Below are 17,081 nucleotides of genomic sequence, written 5' to 3' on the forward strand. Positions count from 1 at the left end.
GGAAATTTCGTCGATTTAGAAAGAAAACGGTTAAATTTTCGACTTAAAACTCATGAAAAATCGCTGGTCGCCATTGCTTCGTTGTCGCCTGCCGAGCCCGCAAGTTTTCGTCAGCGGTTTCTTCTTGTGACGTCACTTACTCAACAAGCGTCTTGTAAACTAGTAAAATTTAGTAGATAACATGGCGGATGAGACCTATTCTTCGAGTTCTTCCAACGTTTCTGAGAGTTCTGGCTCAGACCTAGAAGAATTATTTACTTCCACTGGTGCTGAAGACTTTGAGCCGGTGGCTACTCAAGAAGAAAGCCTGCAATATCAACGTGAAGTAGCCGAAGAAGAAGAGCAACTTACTATGTTGAACAAACGCTTTGAAGAAGAGGTGGAAGTTCGCTCATGGTATGTCAGAAAGTTTCCATATTGTAGATAGCAATTTATAGTATTCTACATTCTCAAAACTTACTAACTTAGTTTCTATTGCCATTGTAGGTGCAAGTGTAATCGTTGTTCCTTGGACCTCGTCACAAAGCCAGAGGAGTGTTTTTGCTGCGCCGATATTGACCAATGCCAGGAAAAACTGAATCAGTTGGTCGAAGAAGGTCCTGGAGAGCCTCCTTCGTGTATCACCGCTCACCCTGGTTTTAGTCCTGGCTGCCTCGATGAGTGGGTACTGGAAATCGCTGCTGTAGGGTTGAGAACGCGCAAGAATCAGCGTTATACTTCCTTTTATGAACAAGGACGTGCTACTAAGTCTCAGTAAGTGCTAATCAAGTCAATTCTGTGTTTATTTATTTATGATTTCGTACACGTCTCCGGTAATCGATTGATTTACTCTTTAATGCTTAAAAAAATATAATATTCACATAGGTTTCTGAGATCCGTATCATATCGGCAGTTCACCCGACTGGTTTGGGAATATCTTGGAAATTCAAAGCGGCTTCCCCTACCATGCTGTGCGTACAGCGCTATTAGAGCTCGATTTCCCTCTGAAGATGGAGAATATAAAGGCTTCCAAGAAGAAGATGAAGAGGAACAGAACGATTCAGAGGTATAGTATGATAACTATTGCTTACAACATAGTAAAAACTAAGAATAAACTTCAGAGAGTAAACTACTAGTCAGTTTGGCACTGTCCTCTCTTATGTCCCTTTCTGGGGGCTCCACATGTTCGGCACGTAGGCGCTTTTCTTTTATTTGATCCCCTGGCTGATCCTTGCTGTAATTCTTGTTCTAAAGAAAAACAAAATTGTTGTGATTCTATCAATTTTGTTCCCTCAATAAGAAACTAGTGCCTAGAGTAGCTATAAATACCTGTACATGTAGGTGGTACTATTGTAATTTCCATTGACTTTCTCTTCTTATGCTTGGTGATAGCATCCGAATGTGACTCTTTATCCAAGGCAGAGCACACTGGTTCAGGAATACTTTCTTTAAGCTCTATTTCAACCTGCTTCAGGTCATTTCGTGGTGTTTCCACTAGCGTTTTATAAATGTCACAGACGTAATCTGTAAAATCAAGTGATATTTGCTTTATTTGGCTGAATATCAATTATGTATGGGGGATCTGAATTATGTTTTGTTTGTACACTGGATAGACTTCACATTCTTCTCTGTCTGATAGTGATATAGTGAAGCATGAGATTTTACACTATATTGGGAAACAATTCACCTCCCACCGCTGGCATACATAATGAATACAGCCTTAGCAGTGAAAAAGGTGCAGCATATATAGGCAATTATTTCCATAAGAAATAGTTCAAATATGTCTGAGTGAATTGAACATACCATAATTCTGTGGTGTTTTCGCTTCCTTTACTGTGGCTTCCCCATACTTATGCTTTGCATAATGCACTCGTAGGCGAGGTTCCCCATGGTCATCAATTTTTGACTCTCGATTCAAATTATAATTGAAATGAAGTGCTGCTAAAATGGTTCTGTTATGCAAACAGAGCTTGAGTTAGTACAATAATGATGGTATGATAATGATATGAGTTATTACTTTCTTATTATTGTCACTAACTAAATTAATGTTTTCTTTTCTTTTTCTAAGGACATGACAGATGAAGACTAGGATGAGCTCTACTTGTTAATTAAAGTATTTACTATGTGATGTTTTATACCTTGTGTATCATTTCTCAGTATGTTTCATGTATGTACTATATTATTTTACTTGTTGGATGTTTTTTTGTTAAAACACCATTACAAGCTAACTATTGTGTATTACACATATTTGTTGTTCCTACCTGCTAAGCATTCCAAGATAAGAGAAGGCTAGCATTTTTGGTGCAAAATGGTTTATTACAGAATGATAGCCTTCTAGGCAACTTGTCTGTCCATTTGATGACGTTTTCTTGATCGCTTTAATTAGAGCAGTCTTACTTAATGCCTCTACTAGTTTTTCATATGCCTCTGAACCTGAAATAGGTATAAACTTAAAATTATTTCTTGAAATAACTTTTAAAGAATAACAATGAATAGCAATATTTTCATTACCTCTGGTCATCCAAACTTTTTCTTGAATGACTGGACCATGATGGCAGGCATTAAATAATTTATTTGGAAGTTCCTTGTGTTTATTAACCACATGGCAGAAAAAAGCTTGAAACTTTGCAAGTTTCACTTCACCTAGTAGTTCCTTCGTAGAAATAACTGACCAGTAGAAATGCCTTACGCATGCTTTTGACCATCGTCCAATTATCTCACATGTTTTTTCCTTGCTTAACTTGTTGAGTATCTTCTGAATTTCTATAAAATAAAGAAAATATTAACTGAAAACATGGCATTGCATGTGGATAACTTTTAACATTCCAGTTTATATTTATTTTGGCTTTCCCAGATTACAGTGCCTTAATATGGGCTTATCCAACCATTCTGTGTGTGAAAAAACCTACTTAATAAATTTATTTACTTACTTTTTGCTACATGCCATAAATCAAAGAAATGGTTTATCACAGGTTTCCCAACCTCTCTACACTTTTTTGGGCATTCCTCTCTCATCCACTTTGCAATCGATTTATGGCGATCAGAAATGAATGACTTGATTATCAAACCAGTTGTTAACAAGTAAGCAAAGGCTCTTTGGTGACCAAGAAATTCCATTGCAGTACTGCTACCGGCTTCATTGGACTGAAAATATATAATTAATTTAAAAACAAATTAATTTAAGAGAAAACTTTAATGTGCATTTAAAATTCTAAATAGTACCTGGACAAGGATTACATCAATAATAAGACCAATAGTACAGCAGAAGATTGAATAAGTACAGAACTTGGCAGAGTGACCCATGCTGTCATGTCTTCCATCCCCAGCCAATTCAACTTCTTTTCCTGCAAGCTTATCTATAATGTTTTGCTTGTAAGACCGCCAGAATGTAACAATCGTAGGTATTAGTAAACGACGCTGATGGTAGTAGTAAGTGGCCTCATGGAATGCCAACACATTCATATGTTTAAACACCAGAAGTATTTTCCTTATAGAGGCACCAGCACACAATACTGCAAGGCTGAGTAATAGGTTGCCAGCTGGAAACTTCCCAAGTAGTTTTGGTTGGCTTCCCCATGAAAATACTTGGTTGCAATTTTCACATTTGGCTGTCACAGCAATATATGTCCCAGACTGGTTTGATCTCAACCTTTTGCTTGGAGCTTAAGCAAGACCGACAAACCTGGAACAGGATTAGAAGTCTTGACAAGAACACTATTGCTTTTGGCTCTTCACGGGGATTCTTGCCATCAATATCCAACCTGGTTAAAATAAGTATTTTCAGATGTCAATGGTACAAGGTACTATAATATTTTGTTAGCTCATTTGACATTGTGAATAAAAACAAGCATACCTAAAGTTAACATTTTGTTCTTTAGTTTCATCATCATCTGCCAATTCTAAATACTTTTTTTCATTTTCTTCGGGATTGACCATTTCCTCATCTTCCAATTGGGGCTGCTCTTCTCCCTCGACTCCCATGCCATTTATTTGGTCTTCATGCTCTGGATCGAGTTCCCAGTCTACATCAGCCCTTTCTTCATTGTCGTTGGCAGTATTATCGAAGTCATAGTAATATGTCTGAGTACCTAGAATCAATATACTTTTATTACTGAAACAGTGAATGATATTATTTAATTTTTAATTTGATAACAGCATCCTTACTTGTAGTGATCATTTGCTCTTTTTTTACTTTCTCTCCTAAAGCACCAAGTAGCTCTTCTTCTTTTTTTTCCATCCTGCGGATTTTTGTTTGCAAGCTTTTCACCTTTCTCTTGGATAGTTTTAGCTTTTCTTCGATTTCTCCATACTTTGCAGCTTGATCCTGATAAATTTACAATTTGAAAATTTTGAATAAAAGACTGTGACTTGCTTGAATGCAAATGAAAAAAGTGTTTCTTTGAACTAAATGTTTGTTGTATAAGGTTACACTGTCACTAGTTCTGCAGGCCCCTGACTAATAATTGGCCCTAGAATACCCTTTGAAAAATCCTTACACATTAACGCCAATTATACTTACTTTTTCCAGGGTTTGTTCTTGGAAATCTTCGTTGCAGGTGGAAGTACCTGGGATTTCCACTTTCACAGATGATTCCACAGTATCCATTACTAAGATATTAACACTGTCACCAGACTCGTCGATAACCTCGTCATTTTCCGAAACATTTATCTGAATCATCGTATTTTCAGTCGTATCTCCAGTCGCATTATCAATCGTATTTGAATCATCGTTCGTCGACTTGTTGATTGCCATGTCTCGTATTATCTGTGGAAAAGATACATGGCCTTTTTAGATGATGATTATTCGACATCGGCCGGCTATATATTTTACGGTAGTAGGATGGGTTTTTTCGCTTTACATAATTGTTTATCCATACCCGTTCATATAGTGTTTTTGAGATGACTTACTATTTCAATGTAATTCAAGCAAATCAGAACATATCTTATTTGATAGATTTTCGCACATTACTGTCAGCTGATATTCATAACAGAGTTGAAATAAATGACTTTTGTTGCGGTAAACACAACATAAACGCCAAATTGTTCTAAAGCATTTTTTCTAATTTACGGATTTCAGGAAATTAAAGTTAAAGAGTGTAAATCTTGGTTTGTAATCTATTGATTGAAATATTACGACTCATTGATCAATAAACAATGCATGATGTTGGCGCAATCTGGTCGCTTTAATATGTCGGCGCGCCGCGAAATTTTCACGCAGATGAATATAAAGGTTATTAAAAAGCAAGCAAGAGTACTGCTGATCCTAGAAAGTTATGATAGTAATTGCAATTTTGAATTCTCACCACTACCTACCTAAAATCTTAAGAGTATTATAATTTTTTTGGCTAAAGCGTAGAGAAGTTCGTGCTACTCACCTGTCGGCGGCTTCTGTCACTGATAAGTTCGTCCTGACTGTTGATTTCGGGCTTCCAAAGAGTTGGTACAGATCCCGGCTTTAGTATTCTCTTTGAGCCTTCAAAATGCACTGCTCTTTCAAAGCAGCTATCCTCAAAATGCTCAGAGCACACAGTGAAACGATTTTCAGGCTCGAAGTTAATGCGGTGCGTCGTGACAAAACGCTTCCACTTCGCGCGTTCCAGCTTGTTAATCGGCGAAGAATGCACTGAAATGCCATTTTTTGGATCAGATTTATTACTGCATCCCTGAACCACACAACGATTAGATGGCATTCTTAATAGTTTTTAATTTTTGAGGAAACAAATACAGATAAAGCTCCGAATTACCGGCGCGCTACCCGTACTTCACATGTATTTCCTTAGCAAATTTCTCACGTTGGTTTGTTTGGGTTGAGTAAGTGACGTCATATCCGCTCGACCCAGACTCCCCCGAGAGAACAGAGATGATTAATGGCGGCCACGAAGAAAAACGAAAATTTAACGGACTTCTTGCGGGAATATGTTAAAAAAATACTCAGGAAATATTTATGTAAGTAATATTGATCATAAGAGCGACTTTTTGAAGAGTTTTGAAAATTTGACCAATTTTCGTGCTAGTCCCCCTTTAAATTGACCGACGCTTTGATTACAAATATTAAACTGGTGAAACAATGCCATAAAACAGTAATCTTGCTATAATACGGGCACAAAGTTGTACAACTCGTTCAAAATTTTGCTTATTTAGGTGCGAGCAAACATCGTTGAAATTGCCACTCGGCTTTCTCTACTGTCCGTGGCAAAGAAAATGTGTGTATGGAGACGTAAATTAGTGCGCCATTTAGTCTGCGACTGACACCAGTGTAGCACAAAAAGTTAGCAAAGTTGTCAGCGTAGCATGATGAGATGCTATAAGATAAAGGTCTTAGCTAGTGTTTCAAAGAATAATGAGGTATTATAAGGGAAGCAAGTTCTTTGTTCATAACTGAAATGCCTTTTTATGACATTTATGGCTATATAGCAGGTTCATATCATCAGCATATAAAGGCTGCGCTTTGTTGGCGGCTCAATTTGTATGGCGATTGTCCTATCGCGAGGTAATTCGGAGCCAACAATACGGGCTTTTATTATATGACCGTGAATCTTAGAGCCTGGACACTAGCAAATCGAGCAATCTGATTGGATAGAACGCATCGCGGACTGGTCTAGATTCTCCGGTATTAACCGGTCCGATCGCATATTAATCTTACGGCGAAAACATTTTGTCCTTTTTAATAAAAGGTGGTCATATAATAAAACTCTTATCAACCGAGTTTGGTCGGTCTGTACGGGATAATCTTGACCTCGGTCGGGTACAGACCTCGCTGCGCTCGGTCTGTACATTCCGACCTCAGTCAAGATTATCCCGTACAGACCTCCCGCTCGGTTAATAAGATCTAAATATTGGCCACTCTCTACCGATCAAACTTATAGAGCAATAAGTGGATTGCTTTTGTGAGGAATTGCGCATCGTTGAAAAAAGGGATAAAGACTAGCACATTCATGTCGAATGTAAATTTGATCGGCGACAGTATCGGCACCATGTGCGGATATTATGTACATTAAAAATGTTATTAAGAAGGATAAAGAAAAGATCTCTAAGATGACGTTTTAAACATAAAGACATGGCGTGGGAAGAACGGATGGAAATAGGAAGTGAATTACAAAGGGGACAGATGAGCACAAAGTAGGAGTCACGCAAAGTAGAGGTTCGAGCAGTATGAGTTCTAGATGAAGAGAACTGGAGATATCAAGCATGATGGGATACTATAGGCACCAACTAGGGTTGTGTAGCATGATGGGATACTATAGACACCAACTAGTGTTGTGTAGCATGATGGGATACTATAGACACCAACTAGTGTAGTGTAGCATTATGTAGCTATGTATAATAAGATAATATTTGAATTCGGCTTTCCCGTAACATTATGAATCGTCCCCTTCACAGTTCCCTGCTCCTTTTTTAACACCTTGGACAATTATTCAAATATCTCTATCACTACAAGCTCACCGTTCGTCTCGCTTCGATGCAAAGGCACGGCTACCTTACCTTTCAAGATGGCGCAGGGAACTGTGAAGGGGACTATTATCAAGACCTTGGCTGTTTTTTCCGGCTCAGGCTACGCCTTCGGCAGATGACAACGCCATGGTCTTGATAATTAATGATCAGTCATGCTCGAACTCGTCCAGTAGTTTCTCTACAGTACATCAAGAGTTCCGTGCTACTGCTCTAAGCGCGTGCTCAAGGGGTCAAGGGACCATGGGCTGTAAAAATTGCTATATTTTGGTATATTTGATTTGGAATTAGCTTAACGCTACCTGCTTTTGAATATTTAATGAAATTTGTGCTTGATAAGAAAAATACAATTAAACTTCAATTATTCAATTAAAAATTCAATTATTAAAACCCATGGTCCCAATTTTTTGACCCTTTGAGCATGCGCTTAGAGCAGTAGCGCTGAACTCTTGAAGCATGTATATACACTACATGCAGTACTATGTTAGTTGTCTTGTTTGATTTGAGAATTACTCTGGTAAGTATAAGCTACTCAATCAAAGATATTTGGAGTCGCTACCACCAACAACTTCCGAAAGTAATTGGAGTCCTATTGACTCCGCGGATACAGATTCGATCGCCATTTTGTAGCTTGAAGACCCCACCTTGATAATTAACGTAAAGTCTAGCGTCGAATGTCTCAGGGTGTTGTTTACCATGATTACATTCGTATCCAAATATACCCGATAAGATGCGTTTGGAATTTATAAAACTCTTATGCATTTTGATGGCGTTTTCGTCCAACCTGTAAAATATCACTTGTATTTGGCTGTAGATGAAATAATATCCGGGAACTACGATCAGTATGGAACCATCGGTTTTGTCTTAGATCAGTGCTGTGAGACACCTGTTGCTATTGTCTTACGCACAAGTTAGGGGATTGGGGCGAGACCTCTGGTAGAGATCAAGTTTCGGTGATCGTTTTTTGAGTTGAAGTACATACAGCAGGACATAATTTGTAGGAGATTTAGTTTATTTCTTTGCTTTTTCCTTTTATTTTACATTGATCATGTTGTAAACCATTTTTATTTTCTATTTTTATATCAGTATCACATAAATTATAAAAAGTCTATTTCTATACAGCAGTGTAGACTGCTTTTTGTGTCTAAATTAATTAATGCCTATACTTGATCTATTAAATGATTCAGTTTTATAGGCAACGCTGTGTGCTGCAGTTTTCCATACACAAAAGGGATTTAATTAGGGCTAGATAGGTGTATTATCATTTAAAGTACAAAAATTGTCGTTTGAAAAGTCTTCGAAAGAAAATAATTGATTAAACTAGTCAAACTCTGAGCCCAGCTGACCCACCTGCCCATGTATAACAAAAGTGTGTGTGTTGTATTTCTAGCGTAGTGGAGTCAAAATTCTACACTTTCAAGTGTTTGATCAGGTTACGATCTGAAAAGAAATCAAATAAAGACCTTAAAAAACTAATAATAAGAGTAAACTATTAATCCTTGGCAGTTTAGCGTATCTTTCCTGGGTAAACGATTTGTAGTGAGTATTTTACCTCTTCTCGCTTTGAGGCCTCCACTTAAGTGAATGAAAACATTGGACTGAAGAAAAAAAACAGTATTTAAAAAAATATATAACATTGTTAATGAAAGCTAAATTATCTTTTTATTTCTAATAAACGTACCCCCTCCCCCTTCTTTCGTGATAGTGCAGCCCATTCGCCAATAGTTTGATAAAGCACACACGTCACATAAGTCATTGATCATGTTGCTTAAACTTGTTCTTATTCGATACTTACCCTGTCCTTATAAGGCTTCTGGGTTTCTCTTTTATTTATTTCTAGAAAGAACCAGAATTAAAAATGAAACTCCGATCCATCTATCTTAGTAATGACAAACCTACAGAATCTTGACACTCAATGGCTTTTTGCTTCGACCAATAACGATAACAGCAACGCATCCTATCCAATCACTGGCAGTGCATGGAAGGTGGCTCTGTGGAGTCTGTGAAAGCCATTTAAGGGTTACCTGACAAAGAAAACAATGTTGCTAGTCGTACCATGAATTTTATTTTTCTTGTCCTCCTTACTTGTGTGCCAAATCTGCAAAGAATAGGTACAAGGGTTACGACTGTCATCCTCTTGACGTTCCCTCCCTTCCCTTCATCCTTTTTGAACCTTCTCCTCTCCCTACCCCCGTGAAAAATATGCTCTTCGTTTTCTCGCACGATGAGTTAAGTCTTGTTGTGTCTTAGCCTTATCATCTTTCTCTGTTGTGTCTATCAATGTCATCTTCGAGGATTCTGATCGGTCTATTGCCTCATGTTGATTGTCAATGCTATGGATTAGATAAAAATAGCCTCTAGCTGCTCCTCATCAGAAAGTCAAATTAATGTCACGGCGTTATGGCTTGATGCCAGCATTGTTCTGCTGTTGTTTACTTAACTTTAACACTCGCTGCAAAATACATTTTAAAAAAATATTGAACCCCATTCGTGTATTTTTTACGTATGTTTGGTTGACTTTCACTTTCATACTGTCTTGCACTGTGTGTGCAGCTGTTTCTAGGGTTTTGACAAACTGTAATATTCTATTTAAATTTATGACTGAATTCATTTTCACTTTCATTTTACTGAAACGCGTTTTTTATTTGCTCAAACTATTATTGCAGTATATATTTTTTCGCCTTTTAAAGTGCACATGAACCCTTCGACAATACTTTCAGTACTGATTCTACACGAAGTAAATAGTTGAATGGTAAAATATTTCTTGATTTGAGTGATGCGTTTCTAAGTTATGAAGGTTTATACTTCCAATATGCTAATGAGTGTGACGTCATTAAGGCTTAATCAAATATACAAAATCGAACTGGTTCATAGAAACAGTATTTAAAAAGCATCATTATTTTACTCATGGTTTACATGAAAGCTATTTACAATTTTTATTTTCAAAATGGCCAGCATTTAGTATTACTAGTTACAACAAAAACACTCAAATACCTTACCTGACGTCATCATCATTAACATATTGGAAGTATAAACCTTCATAACTTAAAGACGCATCACTCAAATCAAGAAATATTTTACCAATCAACTATTTACTTTATGCAGAATCAGTACTGAAAGTATTGTCGAAGGGTTCATGTGCACTTTAAGAAAGAAAAGAACGCTCGAGGAAACAGCCTTGTTCTACCACAGACATACTTTATAACACTGACCTGATACAACATTAACATAACAGTTAAAACTGGAGTCGATGTCGGACAGGCAGCAGTGTTACTGTTATTTACTAGACTTACTTTATTTGATTGCGGTAGAGTCCTTCTAGATGCCATGTAGTCTTTCTCTGAATATCCCAAATTGTTACCACTTATTAGACTCAGTTGGCTTTCCAAATCGCCAATGCGCGCTTTGAGCGTTGCAAATTCTTTCACTGTATACATCGAAAACGTAAACGCTGCCAAAGTGAGCAAAACACAGCAAAACCAAAGCAAACAAAGCAAGCATTCTCTTCTGGATTTTGGTTTTTCTTCCTCTGCCATGTTGGATTAACTTTAGTTCCGAGGAAAAAGTATCTAGAGGAAGAAGGTTTTGCCCCGACCTATTTCCTGCGGAGACTAGTCGGTTTTTCTTTGGATTGACCAGTCAATATTAAATGACCTCAGACTAAATAAGGTTAGTTTGTAGAGGCGGTACTTCCCCTATTTACTTCAAACCATATTTAACTATGTTCAGAGTTTCGATACTTTGGTCAGTAGGGCAAACTCAAAGAACATACTCCATTGTCAATTGACTTTAAAATCGAATCAACAGCTTATTTTAATGGTCCTGCGATATTCATGTGATTGGCACCTGTGACCAGCGTATCGCCAGTCAGCTTGTTTTGTTTTTTTTTAATTTTATGCATATGGACCAAAAAATTTATGGTTGCTTCGCATGATCTGCTAGCTAGTGGTGCAATATGTTTATTCAATCGATCGTATGGAATATCAAATGCAATGAAAATAAAATCCTTGCAAAACATAATGAAATTACTGAAATTGCTTGAAATTACTGCTTGAAATTATTGCAGGCTTTAAAATACTGCTTGAAATTCAGACTTTGGCGCAAAACAAACAATGACCGTTACTAGTAATTGTCACAGACACTTTGGCGCAAAAGAAGCAAAACCATTAATTGTCACAGACACTAGTTTTATTGTAGTATGGTAACGCATTTTTAAAAATCATTTTATTAGAAATTATTTTATTCAATATTTCAGTCACCGGCGCGGCTTTCAAAAGCGTTAAGTACTTTTGCTCTCTTCTGAAAAAGATCCGAAATTTGCTTGCGATGGATTCAGTGATTTGTTCATAAATCGTTTGCGCTCAAGGTCTTTTAGGGATCAAATTCAACAAATGCTCAATCAACAAAACCTGGGAACTTTGAATAAACATAAGCTCTTCAATTGAATGCGAGCTCGGCTTCGTTATCTTGTACACTCTATGGTTGTACCGACAAATTTCCTTGTCGTTCGATCGGTGCTTTTCTTTCTAAGATTGCCGTAAATCGTCCAAATCGTTAAAATATTTTAATATCAAAAATACAAAAAATGCCCTTTATAGCAAGAATGCTATTAAGAGGCTGTCTCTGCAAGAACCTCATAACCATTTTGGGTGAAAAAACAGATTTCTTTCAAACTTTGTGTGTGAGTGTGCCCTTCCAAGGTTAATTATAAAACACATTTTGTTTTGTGTCTCGGCGCTTTTTTGCAAAGTTTCAGGGGTGGTCCCCTTGGGGGCCAAATTAGTGCTTTTGACTACTTCTCATTTATGAAATTTGGGCGATGTTTAAAAATTCGTAAATCCATAACAAATCATCACAACACTAAATCCTTCCATATTATAGTAGATATCTATCTTATGCAAAGATGAGTAGCCTTAAAGTTCAATCTGAACTTATTTATATCTAGATATTTTAATTTTACCGACCATCGATAATCGACTTTGGCCAGTTGGCTAAAATATGGCTTAGGGGAAAAAATCAAAACTCAAAAGTTAGACTTCGTAGGACTATAATATTTGAGTACTGCAGAGATAAAAGGTAGTTCTTACAGAAATTAAAATAATATTTTGTGGCCACCAGGTTTTGAGAAGTGGACAGGTCGACCAACTTTCAGTACTTTTGAGATTTAAAGTGTATATCAGGTCTAGAATTTTTTTACGGTTTTGGCATCTCTAGATGATATAAATAAATATTCCAAAAAAAATTTTTCGATTTCGAATTTTTTTCACCTCGAAATCAGCCTTCAAAGTTAGATTTCTGGCGACGCCCAGTCGTGTTGGCCGTGTTTTAGGAGACTGGTAACTAGTGACGTAAATTCGAGAACCGAGAAAAGCGATTGTCAAGGATACGAGTAGACAAAGTATTGTAAACATTGACCCGTTAGTGACTTTCATTCCTTCAAAAAACATAAATTTCAATATATAATTTCACAAGATGGCTACGAACTATTACGGGAGTGATTGCAGCTCTGAAAGCGAGATTTCAAGTATATATTCAGAGGAAGAGGATGGAGAAATAGAGGACGAATGCCATCAACATGCTGAAACACACGAGTCAGATGATAGCTACCCCATCAGGTCTGAATCTCACGAATTGGTAGGACCATATTCTTCAGAACCACTTGCTGATGCGGACTGGCTCAGTGAATATAACGAAGAAATTTCAAAGATCGAGAAGAGAAATGAAAAGCTTCAAGAAAGATTTGATGGCGTCACGCCGAATAGCGCTTGGTATTTATTTATTTATTTATTTTAATAAATTTCATATTTATATTTTATATCTATATGGAGTGGCCTGGATTGGGGGATGGGACATGTTTCTCTGTTGCTCCGGGTTTCGGGCATGCGCACTAAGACAGACCATAAAGTCTGTCTGCGCGGGCGTGGGACTCGGGGTGGCGGGGGGCATGTCTCGTCTATGATCTAGGCTATTCTATATACTCTATATTTTATTATTTATTTTTTATTATTTATTTAATTTTCCCATAGTTAGCGTGATAACTTAATGTATAGTTCCTGCTGACAATAAAATGTAGATGTAGATGTAGATGTACGTAACTATCAAGATCTAGCTACAAGCTCACTCTTTTTGCAAAATATTTAGTTTCGTTTTGATTTTTTTACTAACTCGCAAATCTAAACGTTTCCTCTTTTAGGTGTAGATGCGGTCATTGCAAGAAAGACTTACTTCAAAAACCTCAAGAGTGTAATTGCTGTCACGAAATAGAGGGTTGTCTCGAGTCACTGAAGTCTTCCGAAGTGCTCGAAGAATTGGAAGTACCTCCCATTTGTGTGACCTTACATCCAGGGTTTGAGCCTGTTTGTTTAAATCGCTGGTCCCTACGTTCATCATGTGCCAAGTACCGCACTATCGACGGATATAAGTATAGACAAACTGGCAGTGAAGAAGAGTGAGTAAATCCTTTTTTTTCTTCTAAGCTTAGTTTTAATTACATGGGCCCAGAACAAGTAAGATAACTATGACTAATGTTTTCTTCCTTATTTTCTTATATCTTTTACTGTTCACGTGCTTTACAAGTCATACCATGCCGTTTTAAAGTATTACTTATTTCCATGATAATGATGTAAATAGCAATTGTAACTGACAGTTGTTTATTTCAAGAATATATTCTTGTTTGTTTGATAAGTTTATATACTAACAAATTATCATTTCATATTTTAGGCTTCTCCGTGCAACAGCTTACAGGGAATTCACCCAATTGGTTCATGGTTATCAAGGAGGAGGATCCAAGAGAATCCCACTGCCTGCTTGTGCTTGTCATGGTTATCAAGGAGGAGGATCCAAGAGAATCCCACTGCCTGCTTGTGCATACCACTCGATAAGAAAACAGTTTCCTAGCACTGATTTTTGTGGATACGAAGATAACGAGTGATACATATTATATTATAAACAGAACATTGCATTAGAGTGATTTTACTCGAAGCATGAAAAAAATTGCACTACATAGTAGTAGATATTCACTGTTTTCTTTTGTTTTACTTCGACTCTCCTCACTAATTATACAACTTTGTATCATGGGTCTAATAGAAATGACTCAAATTGCCTTTATGAGGGTTGTTTTGTATTTGTCACTTTGTATTGCACTTACAACTATAATAAAAAATTATAAAATAATTAATTGTAAAAAGTATTACAAAATGATACATTTCTACATATTAATATAAGAGTGAAGTCACTAAACCAGTGAAATGGATAGTAGACTAATACACCTTAGCACTGAGACTCTAATGCCATTGTTTTCTTTTGTGTCTATTTGACTATTACACCTTAACAAGTAATTTCTATTTCACGGGTTTAGTAACTTCACTCTAAAAGCAAGAGAGTATTAACTGCTTTTCTGGTTTTTAGGGCAGTCTTTCACATTCTTGTGTCCTTTCATGGGATTCTTGCAATGAGTGCAATGAGGGATTGATTTCTCTATCCTGCCTTCTCCAATCTTCTTTGTTTTCTTAATTTCGGCAGCTTTGGCTTCTTGTTCAAGTACCTGTGATACTGATAAAAGTAATGCACAAATTAGCATGAAGTGAATAGTTGATGACAAAATTGTTAGTTTATATTATACTTCTATTATGTTATGACTGTTAGATTATTCAACATATTAGAAATAAACCTTCATGACTTAGACACAACAGTCTAATTATGAAGAAAGATCTATAGTGAAAGCACTGAATAAGGACTTGGTGATATTTGAACACTGAAACAGAGTGCAGTCAGTATAACCAGTGAAATAGTACAAAATCTAAATAGTAGTAATAATTAGCACAAATTCATTTGTTTTCTTTTGTTTGGTTAGCACTATTCAGTGCTATTCAGCTAAGCAAATTTCACAGGTATGATGATGGCACTCTTCAAACTTAGAAACATCAATGGGAAATAACATCCTACTCACATGGTGTTGTGGGTGGTACATTGTCTACAACCATACTCTTTCTTTTTTCCTTTTTTTCCAAAGCCACAGTTTTACTTTCTTTTACCAGCATCGTGTTCATTGATGGTGGGGTCATTTCTTTTAATTCTTTCTGTGCCTCTCTTAACATGTCTTCTTTCTGCAATGCTTCGAGAAAAGTGATGTATATCTCTTCCACATACCCTATTGATAAAAGATAAACAATAACATGTATACAAGTATTTTTTGACTTTTTGTTAAATCAGATGTGCCGAAATAGCAATTCTTACCATAATCTGGTTTTATTCTCACATCTCTTACAGTAGCCTCCCCATTTTTAAACTTCGGATAAATAAATCTCACTTGGTCTGATCCATCTGGCTTCTTTTTTGTCTCTCTAATGATATTGTAGTTGAAGTGGCTTACAGCAAGTATTTGTCTTGGAAGGAAAGAAAACAAAGAGAATGATTATAACAAATTATTATTCTTATTATTCGAATATCTTAGTTTGATTTCATTTGTTTCTTTATTTTGCATATTGCAATTCAAGTTTTTGCAAGAATGCAAATATTTAGTCATGCATTTATGTCTTATTTCTTGATAGCTTTTATATGAGAATAATACTATGATTATAATATTAGAAAAATCTATATAGTAAACAAACGATAGTGCTACAGTTGGGGCATATAGTCCAATATGTGTGACATTTTTTTATTATCAATCGACGACTTACCTTTCGGCGATTTCTTTGAGAATTGTTGGCTTCAGCTGAACTAGTCGATGGAACTGGGTAAAGTTTTGGGTATGACACAATTCCGGTCTCATCCCTTACTAAGTGTGCCAGCTTTCTGTCGTCTTCTCCGAAAGAGTAACGCTGACTGTAGTCCTCTGGAGAAAAGTGCTCCGAGCATATTGCCGAAGTCGCCGTAGGCGTCCATTTTGCTCGTCTTTTCAACACAAAATCGACCCATCTTTTCCTTCTAGCCTTTGCTATTGGTCGGTCATCATTAAAATAAGGGATCGTATGAAGTTTTATGCCTTTCTTCGTTATATTTGAACACCCTCCAACCACGCACCTACTAGGCATATTTACAATACTTCGAAAGGCCGATCTAAACTGTGTCACCGAATTTACGTCACAGAAAAACTAGTGCCAGTCCATTAGCGTCTCCCAAAACACGGCCAACACGACTGGGCGTCGCCAGAAATCTAACTTTGAAGGCTGATTTCGAGGTGAAAAAAATTCGAAATCGAAAATCTTTTTTGGAATATTTATCTATATCATCTAGAGATGACAAAACCGTAAAAAAATTCTAGACCTGATATACACTTTAATGTATTACGTCAAAAAGGTGCAATTAGTTTTTGAATACGATTTATCTTTAAATGTATATAAATTCACTATTTAAACTGATCTAATATATTTTAAAAACATTTTAACCACAAAAATTGTAAAAAACGGTTTTAGAAAACAGTATTGGAATCGAAAGACTGATATCACAACATGCCTTAACTGTAAGGTAAAACGCTGTATACTGTCATAAAATACAACGATAAGTTCACTCGAAATAAATAACTGTAAATTATTTGCACGATGCACAAACATCAATCGATGAACAAATCACAAGATTATTTGTTCATATTTTGCCTACAACCAAAAAGAAATCCAAATAATCCAGATAAAACATGCCTTTGAAAACGAGTCCTC

General features: G+C 36.5%; 6 protein-coding genes across 6 annotated transcripts; 2 read left to right on the plus strand and 4 right to left on the minus strand.

Moving 5' to 3' along the window:
* Positions 1-162: 162 nt before the first annotated feature.
* LOC148913393 (uncharacterized) lies at positions 163-2,772 on the plus strand. Its single transcript, XM_089029243.1, has 4 exons — positions 163-396; positions 487-753; positions 865-1,045; positions 2,048-2,772. Exons 1-4 carry the CDS (start codon positions 182-184, stop codon positions 2,066-2,068), a joined length of 684 nt encoding a protein of 227 aa, XP_088885369.1. The 5' UTR covers positions 163-181; the 3' UTR covers positions 2,069-2,772.
* LOC148913394 (uncharacterized) lies at positions 809-3,756 on the minus strand. The gene is made up of 7 exons (XM_089029263.1): positions 3,202-3,756; positions 2,910-3,123; positions 2,491-2,742; positions 2,241-2,412; positions 1,783-1,931; positions 1,309-1,503; positions 809-1,227 (listed from the first exon to the last, which is right to left on the minus strand). Exons 1-7 carry the CDS (start codon positions 3,439-3,441, stop codon positions 1,112-1,114), a joined length of 1,338 nt encoding a protein of 445 aa, XP_088885389.1. The 5' UTR covers positions 3,442-3,756; the 3' UTR covers positions 809-1,111.
* On the minus strand, positions 3,578-5,681 carry LOC148913395 (uncharacterized). The gene is made up of 5 exons (XM_089025765.1): positions 5,355-5,681; positions 4,499-4,744; positions 4,144-4,303; positions 3,833-4,067; positions 3,578-3,740 (listed from the first exon to the last, which is right to left on the minus strand). Exons 1-5 carry the CDS (start codon positions 5,667-5,669, stop codon positions 3,578-3,580), a joined length of 1,119 nt encoding a protein of 372 aa, XP_088881891.1. The 5' UTR covers positions 5,670-5,681.
* A 2,741-nt stretch (positions 5,682-8,422) lies between these two features.
* On the minus strand, positions 8,423-11,226 carry LOC116302518 (uncharacterized). The gene is made up of 5 exons (XM_031711836.2): positions 10,722-11,226; positions 9,484-9,526; positions 9,224-9,264; positions 8,981-9,026; positions 8,423-8,868 (listed from the first exon to the last, which is right to left on the minus strand). The coding sequence occupies exons 1-5, from the start codon at positions 10,962-10,964 to the stop codon at positions 8,837-8,839; spliced, it is 405 nt and encodes a 134-aa protein (XP_031567696.1). The 5' UTR covers positions 10,965-11,226; the 3' UTR covers positions 8,423-8,836.
* A 1,574-nt stretch (positions 11,227-12,800) lies between these two features.
* Positions 12,801-14,601, plus strand: LOC148913396 (uncharacterized). The gene is made up of 3 exons (XM_089029241.1): positions 12,801-13,196; positions 13,622-13,876; positions 14,149-14,601. Exons 1-3 carry the CDS (start codon positions 12,901-12,903, stop codon positions 14,357-14,359), a joined length of 762 nt encoding a protein of 253 aa, XP_088885367.1. The 5' UTR covers positions 12,801-12,900; the 3' UTR covers positions 14,360-14,601.
* On the minus strand, positions 14,062-16,630 carry LOC148913397 (uncharacterized). Its single transcript, XM_089029248.1, has 4 exons — positions 16,107-16,630; positions 15,664-15,812; positions 15,377-15,577; positions 14,062-14,979 (listed from the first exon to the last, which is right to left on the minus strand). Exons 1-4 carry the CDS (start codon positions 16,196-16,198, stop codon positions 14,813-14,815), a joined length of 609 nt encoding a protein of 202 aa, XP_088885374.1. The 5' UTR covers positions 16,199-16,630; the 3' UTR covers positions 14,062-14,812.
* Between the last annotated feature and the right edge of the window lie 451 nt (positions 16,631-17,081).

This window comes from Actinia tenebrosa, unplaced genomic scaffold, assembly GCF_029948245.1.
Source record: "Actinia tenebrosa isolate PJP-AT-01 unplaced genomic scaffold, QUT_ActTen_1.0 PGA_scaffold0__85_contigs__length_37466705, whole genome shotgun sequence".
In the NCBI taxonomy this organism is placed as follows: domain Eukaryota; kingdom Metazoa; phylum Cnidaria; class Anthozoa; order Actiniaria; family Actiniidae; genus Actinia; species Actinia tenebrosa.